This window comes from Triticum aestivum, chromosome 2D (assembly GCF_018294505.1).
Source record: "Triticum aestivum cultivar Chinese Spring chromosome 2D, IWGSC CS RefSeq v2.1, whole genome shotgun sequence".
NCBI classification, from domain to species: Eukaryota; Viridiplantae; Streptophyta; class Magnoliopsida; order Poales; family Poaceae; genus Triticum; species Triticum aestivum.
This window is the reverse complement of record NC_057799.1, coordinates 299,170,517-299,178,155: the sequence shown is the minus strand read 5'-3', so window position 1 is coordinate 299,178,155 and position 7,639 is coordinate 299,170,517. Positions and strand designations below refer to the sequence as shown.

The following is a 7,639-nucleotide window of genomic DNA, read 5'->3' as shown; positions in this document are numbered from 1 at the left end:
TTATATGACTTTTAGGACTAACCTATTAACCTAGAGCCCACTGCCAGTTTCTGTTTTCCCTTGTTTTTCAATTTCGCAAAAAAGGAATATCAAACAGAGTCCAAACAGGATTAAAATTTATGGTGATTTTTTATGGACTAGAGGAAGCCCCAGAAGCAAAAGAGTTGGCCTGAAGAGTCCCGAGCCAACCACAAGGTTGGAGGGCGCGCCCTACCCCCCCCCCCCCTGGCGCGTCCTCCGTCCTTGTCATTGACTCGTGGACCCCCTGACGTGAAACTGATGCCAAAAATTCCAATAAATACAGAAATCCCCGAAAAGAAACCTAGATCAGGAGTTCCGCCGCCGCAAGCCTCTGTAGCCACAAATAAACCAATCGGGAGCCCGTTCCGGCACCCTGCCGGAGGGGGGAAACCATCACCGGTGGCCATCTTCATCATCCCAGCGCTCTCCATGACGAGGATGGAGTAGTTCACCCTCGGGGCTGAGGGTATGTACCAGTAGCTATGTGTTTGATCTCTCTCTCTCTCTCTCGTGTTCTTGATTTGGCACGATCTTGATGTATCGCGGGCTTTGCTATTATAGTTGGATCTTATGATGTTTCTCCCCCTCTACCTTCTTGTAATGGATTGAGTTTTCCCTTTGAAGTTATCTTATCGGATTGAGTCTTTAAGGATTTGGGAACACTTTATGTATGTCCTGCATGTGCTTATCTATGGTGACAATAGGATATTCACGTGATCAACTTGATGTATGTTTTGGTGATCAACTCGCGGGTTCTGTGACCTTATGAACTTATGCATAGGGGTTGGCACATGTTTTCGTCTTGACTCTCCGGTAGAAACTTTGGGGCACTCTTTGAAGTTCTTTGTGTTGGTTTGAATAGATGAATCTGAGATTGTGTGATGCATATGGTATAATCAAACCCCAAGATACTTGTGGTGACATTGGAGTATCTATGTGACATTAGGGTTTTGGTTGATGTGTGTCTTATGGTGTTATTTTAGTACGAACTCTAGGGTTGTTTGTGACACTGATAGGAATAGCCCAATAGATCGATCAGAAATAATAACTTTGAGGTAGTTTCGTACCCTACAATAATTTCTTCGTTTATTCTCCGCTATTAGTGACTTTGGAGTGACTCTTTGTTGCACGCTGAGGGATTGGTATATGATCTAATTGTGTTATCCTTTTTTAGAGAACTTGCACTAGTGAAAGTATGAACCTTAGGCCTTGTTTCTAAGCATTGCAATACCGTTTTTGCTCACTTTTGTTACTTGCTACCTTGCTGTTTTTATATTTTCGGATTACAAAAACCTATATCTACCAACCATATTGCACTTGTATCACCATCTCTTCGCCGAACTAGTGCACCTATACAATTTACCATTGTATTGGGTGTGTTGGGGACACAAGAGACTCTTTGTTATTTGGTTGTAGAGTTGTTTGAGAGAGACCATCGTCATCCTACGCCTCCCACGGATTGATAAACCTTAGGTCATCCACTTAAGGAAAATTTGCTACTGTCCTACAAAACTCTGCGCTTAGAGGCCCAACACGAGTCTACAAGAAGAAGGTTGCGTAGTAGACATCAAGCTCTTTTCTGGCGCCGTTGCCGGGGAGGCTAGGTAAGCGGCACTCACAGCCCGTCAACTAAGCTCTTTTCTGGCGCCGTTGCCGGGGAGGTCAGTGCTTGAAGGTTTATCTTTAGATCTTGCAATCGAATCTTTTAGTTTCTTGTTTTATCACTAGTTTAGTCTATAAAAGAAAACTACAAAAAATGGAATTGAGGTTGCCTCATATGCTTCATCTTTTTAATATCTTTAATGAAAAGATGGAAAGGAAAATTGTGCTCAAGTGTTAGAGGAAGAAGTCTATAAAATGTTTGGTACTAAATCTTTGAATGATGAGCATGATTGCAATGTTGTTAGTATGAATTCTTTGAATATCCATGATGCTAAGGATATGCAAAGCCACAAGCTTGGGGGTCCTATGTTTGATGAAGATGATATTTTTTGTCCCCCAAGCTTTGATGAGCAAATTTATTATGATGATAGCTTGCCTCCTATTTATGATGATTATATTGATGAAAGTGGGTATTGAAGAGTGTCAAATCTAGGTACTAATGACCCCGCTATTTTGGAGGGTGTTGAATCTTTTCATAATATTGATAAAAGTGGATTTGGAGAGGTCGTGACTTTATTTAGTGATGAATCCACTATTTCGGAAGAGGTTCCAATTGATTACGAGAACAAAGTTGCTATCTATGATGATTATTGTGATGACATGTATGCTATAAAGAACAATGGTAACCATGAAACTTGTCATCTAGATTTATTTTTCAATTGTATTATGCCTCACATGATAGTTATTTTGTTGAGTTTGCTCCCACTACTATTCATGATAAGAATTTTGCTTATGTGGAGAGTACTAAAATTTCTATGCTTGTGCATCATGAAAATAATGCTTTGTGTGATGGTTATATTGTTGAATTCATTCATGATGCTACTGAAAATTATTATGAGGGAGGAATATATGCTTGTAGGAACTGCAATAATATCAAGTTTCCTCTCTATGTGTTGAAAATCTTAAAGTTTTGCTTGCTTTACCTTCCTATGCTAGTTGATTCTTACTCCCATAAGTTGTTTGCTCACAAAATCCCCATGCATAAGAAGTGGCTTAGACTTAAATGCACTACTAGGGAAAACCTTATACACAGAATCTTAGCAGCAGCGCGGGTCAAGAAGAGGCGCTACTGCTAATTAGCAGTAGTGCGGGCCCCAAACAGACGTTGCTGCTACCAACTTAGCAGTACGCGGATTTGTTGAACCACGCTGCTACTAAAATTGACCGACCGTTCCCGCCACCCTAGGTTTAGCAGTAGCGCGCCCGCGCTAACCGCGCTCCTGCTAACGTAATAGTAGTAGCGCGAGTTTTTCGCAGGTTGCTACTGCTAATTTTGAAACTGGCCACATGGCGGGCCCCGCTTAGCAGCAGCGCTTGTGCCAAAAGCTCGCTACTGCTATCTTATTAGTAGCAGCGCGTTGTGCGACCAGCGCTACTGCTAAGACGCAACGATACCAACTTTTCCCTCCCTCTCCCGCTCCCCCTCCTCTCTTCCTCACTTTCCCCTAGCTCCCACTCCTCTCTCCCTCACTTTGCTTCTTCCTCACTACTTCTCCCCCATTACTCTCCTTCTTCTACCTACCTTTCTCTCTCTTTATTACTCCTAGCTAACTACACCACCTCCATTAATGCATCTTCTTTCTCTTTTTCCTTCCCCCTCCACTAGTTGAACTTGTCTCCTCCCAAACTAACTAGCTAGGTAGATGTAGCATTTAGTGAAGTGACCTATGTACCCCCTAACTAGATCTAGCCTTGTCAAGAAGATCTTTGTCCACTTTTGATCTCCGATCCCTAACTACATCATCATCTCACCGTGCTCGATCTCGAGATAGGTGATTAAAAATTTATGATTTTGCAAGAATGGAAATATGTGTATGTGTGTGCGATTTGACATAATCGGGCGATATGATGGAAATTGTGTGTGTGTGTGTGTGGCATGAGTTGACGCCGAATTGTGCTTGTGAGTTGCCTATGTTTTGCCAAAATGTCGATTTATTTCTATTTCGGCGAATTCCGGGCAAACTCTATATGTCCTATTTTTAGGGAAGGTCATGCCGAATTTTTGTATGACTTTGATGCATGCATGCATTTTTATAATCAATTTGTTTATTATTACCGTGCAGGCATTCATGATGGTCAATGGAACGATGGTGGACAGGTGGTTGCGGTCGGCGGTGCATGAGATGAAAGAAAATAACCTAATAGAGGTTTTATGTCCGTGTCGAAAATGCAAACGACGAGTTTGGCTCGACCCCTATGACGATGGTCGTGTCGAAGCGCACCTGCTAATGACTGGTTTCATGGATGTCTATACTCGGTGGATAATTGAAGATGAGGATGATGATGTTGAGGACGCCAACGGGGCAGGCATTGACACGGGGCAAGACGAAGAGATGATCGGTAATGGCGGCGGGGAAGGGGTCGGACATGGCGGCGGGGAAGGGGCCGGACATGGCGGCGGAGAGAACGTGGACTCCACGCCGCAGAATTCGTCGGTACTAAGTTCAGTCATGCGGGACCCTCATGTTCAAGCACTGCTTCGCAAGGAGATGAGTACTGAGAGAGATGCTTCTAGAGAGGAGGCCAAGCTGCAGCAACTGGTGGGAGAGTCGAACACTCCATTGTATCATGGTTATGGTGGGCCAGGCTTGGACGCCAGGGCACCGGCCCTGAATGGTGAGATTGCGCGCCTGGCTCTACGACAATGGTGTGTGGCGTCTCGTCTTGGCTATGTGGGTAGCGATGGAAGGGGTGGCGGGTGATCCCGCGTCTTCATGGCTTCTACAATGGTGGCGTACTAGTCTAGATATGGAGGCCTCGTGTGGGCAATGTGGCCCTTCCACCGTGTTGGTCAGGTCCGGTGATGCCTCTAGTGGCATTGGTAAGGATTCGAGCGAAAGCTCTGTGCTTTGGTGCCGGCAACGGTGATGCATGCGAGTGTCACTTCCCTCTTGGGGCGTCGTTGTGGATTTCTTTTCCGTACCATTGTTTTGGGTGAAAACCATAGCTTGTCATTTCGGGCTTCGCGGCGGCGACACTTGGCATCATTACCCTCTTGAGGGCGCCATCGAGGAACTCATGTACCATCTGGTTGCAACGCGTCAATGTCCTCAGGATTTTTATCCTGGTGTGGAGTGGTTTCATTGGTCTTCTCTCATTTACGCGTGTTCTCGTAGTCCCCGTTCTCGGTCCTCGCTATCATCTGGCAGGATTGGAGTTCCATGGCCCGGAGCAAGAGGCAAACACTTGCCTTCTTTAATAATAGCTAAGCATGTTTGATGCGTTTTAGAGAAAAGGCATAAGCCCGACTTTATAACTAAAGCCACACGGCAGAGTACGAGACAAACCCACCAACCGAACGTACATCACGACACCAGAAAGTAAGACCAAACCACAGGGGGACAACAGCCTGGAGTTCAAAGGCACAGACGAAGAAGACAGATAGGAGGCACTCAGTCCAACAACCTACACCTAGATGACAAAAAGCAAGGCGCCATTATGAGGTAGTAGCGGCCACAGGAGGAAACAGCAGATTGGCAGACTCCCGAACTTTGTTGATCAATACCTCCATATCGTCCCGGTCCTCAGGTTTAGTGAATAATTTTCACTGCTGCAAAAAGATAGACATTTTAAACAGAACATCAGCAAGTTTGCTAGGAAAAACACCCTCAATAATGATTTTGTTCCTAGTGGTCCATAAAGACCAGCATAAAGCACCAAGACCAACCCAAAACAATCTCTTAGACACACCCTGGAGGGGGCGGGTCAATAAACACAACTCCATAAAGGTATTGGGGGCCCAAGTCACATTCAACCAGGAACCGACACAACCCCAGACTAACTTGGCCAGCGCGCACCCAAAGAAAATATGGTTGGCATCTTCCAAAGCAGAACAAAGGGCACAATAAGCTGAATCAGGGCCATTCCATTTCCGAATACGAGGGGTCATGATGCGTTGAGGGGTTGTGATTTCCAAAGTCATCCCAATTTAGTTCTGGCTAGATAGTTTAATGTTATGTGTGGTGCCTCTGGTTTTCATTTCGGATGGGTGGCATCTTTTTCGTCTCCTTGGTTGTCGTTTTTATCCTTTGACTTGTCTGTACGGGGATATTCCCGTCACCTTTTATAGGTTTGACTGTTTGAAAATCATACATTAAGCAGGGCGAAAACCTATTTTAAGATGTAGAGCTAGCTCAATAAAGTTTGGCATTTTTTCGCCAATCTAATACACCCTTTTTTTATTCTGCATATTAGTTTTGACCTAAATCAAACTTTATAAAGTCCTAACTTATTAAAAACGATCTAAACTTTCATAATAAACTTTTCTAATGGTATTGATTTTGTATTATGGTTATTAATATATTTTTTGTAAACTTTGTCAAATAAATCTAATATGCGAAGTAAATAACAGTGGTAAGATCTTAAGACGCTCAAACCACATCACTGACAAGTACTGTATAACACTCACCTCGCCATATAATTATATAATAATAATAACAGCAACGTTTTACTCGACACGAAGAAGTTAATTGAACACGATGGAGATGACCCGAAATTTGGTGCACTTTCTGGTCGTGTCGCCTCAACTGTCGACTGTCTCGTACACCAAAACAAGCACCTGTATGTACTACGTACCGAATCAAGCGGTCTTCGGCGCCGCGACGCAGCTGTCGACGACGAACATGCTGACGAGCCGGATCAGCTTGCCGGTGGTGTCAGACCACGGATCCAGCGTGAAGAACCCGTGTGGCTCGTTGGGGAAATCCACGACCTTCACCGGCTTGCCCATTCCCGCTAGCCGCTCTGCGTAGTCGACGGTGCGGTCGTGCAGCAAGTCGGTGCCGGCGGAAACGACGAGGACCGGCGGGAACTCCACCGAGCCCAAGCCAGGGCTGTCCGCCCCGAAGGGGTTCGCGATCGGGTGGTCCCTGCTGGCTCCCTCCGGCAGCGACAGCCGCCAGAATCGGTCGAGCATGGCCAGGTTGATGAACGGCGCTTCCGCCCACGGGAACTCCACCGCCTCCGACCGCATCCGGTCCACGCCGCCCAAGAACGGCATTAGCAGGATGTAGCCTTTGATCGTGACAGAGTCCACGTCATCGCCGTGTTTGGGCGTGGCCGATCCGGCGCGCACGGCGAGATGGTGCGCTAAGGTCCCGCCCGCCGAGTCCCCGGTGACGAACACGCGGCCAAAGTCGGCCGCTTCCGTGAGCCACCCGTCCTCGGCCTCGGTGCTCACGGATTGTTCGCGCAGCCATTTTAAGAAGCCGGCCGCATCGTCGAGGGCCGCAGGGAGGCGGTGCTCCGGAGCGAGGCGGTATCCGGCGGAGAGGACGACGGCGCCGGCCTCCGCGGCGAGGCGGAGACAGAAACTGTGGACATTTGCCCACGTGCACGAGCCGAGGCAGAAGCCCCCGCCGTGGAAGTAGATGAGCACCGGCAGCTTCCGGCCGGCCTGCTCACCGCATCCCGACGGCTTGTAGGTGCGGACGCGGAGGTTATTGCCCTTTTCGTAGACGGCCTCCTTCCACTGCACGGAAGGGTGGTCGCAGGGGAAGGTGATGGGGCAGAATTTCGGCGGGTCCGGTGACCGGACAACGGTGCCGTCGCTGAGCACACGGAGGAAGCCGTAGAGGTCCTCAACGATGTTTGTGTCACCGGAGGCAGCCACGGCGACCGGCGTGGCTGGCATGTTCTGATGTTTGTGCACACTTACGCGTGGCGCAAAATTTTTGCGATTAGAAATGACAGAAAATGCAGGTAGCTATGTAGTCGAAAGGGTTAGTAAGAGGAAGGCAGGCTTCTCATGTTGATCAGATTAGCAACCTTAAGCCCTCTTATATAGGCATGTCATCTCAAACTCGAAAAGTAACTAGGACGCGTCTAGTGGACGGCCGGCTGCCCTGCCCACTAGTGCGGTCGAGCGACCGGCCTAAATAGATAAACCCGAGTCGATGGAGCGGCTAATCCCGAATAGAAAGCGCACTCCTCATGTGGCCAGCTGTACCTACATATC

At 47.3% G+C, this 7,639-nt stretch overlaps 1 protein-coding gene across 1 annotated transcript; it reads right to left on the bottom strand.

Annotated features, from left to right (window-relative positions):
* Positions 1–4,912: 4,912 nt before the first annotated feature.
* LOC123049246 (probable carboxylesterase 15) lies at positions 4,913–7,416 on the bottom strand. Its single transcript, XM_044472192.1, has 2 exons — positions 6,259–7,416; positions 4,913–5,233 (listed from the first exon to the last, which is right to left on the bottom strand). Exon 1 carries the CDS (start codon positions 7,313–7,315, stop codon positions 6,263–6,265), a length of 1,053 nt encoding a protein of 350 aa, XP_044328127.1. The 5' UTR covers positions 7,316–7,416; the 3' UTR covers positions 4,913–5,233; positions 6,259–6,262.
* Positions 7,417–7,639: the final 223 nt, after the last annotated feature.

Excerpts from the sequence above, each read along its gene's own strand:
- LOC123049246 (XM_044472192.1), bottom strand. The coding sequence starts at position 7,315 with ATGCCAGCCACGCCGGTCGCCGTGGCTGCCTCCGGTGACACAAACATC.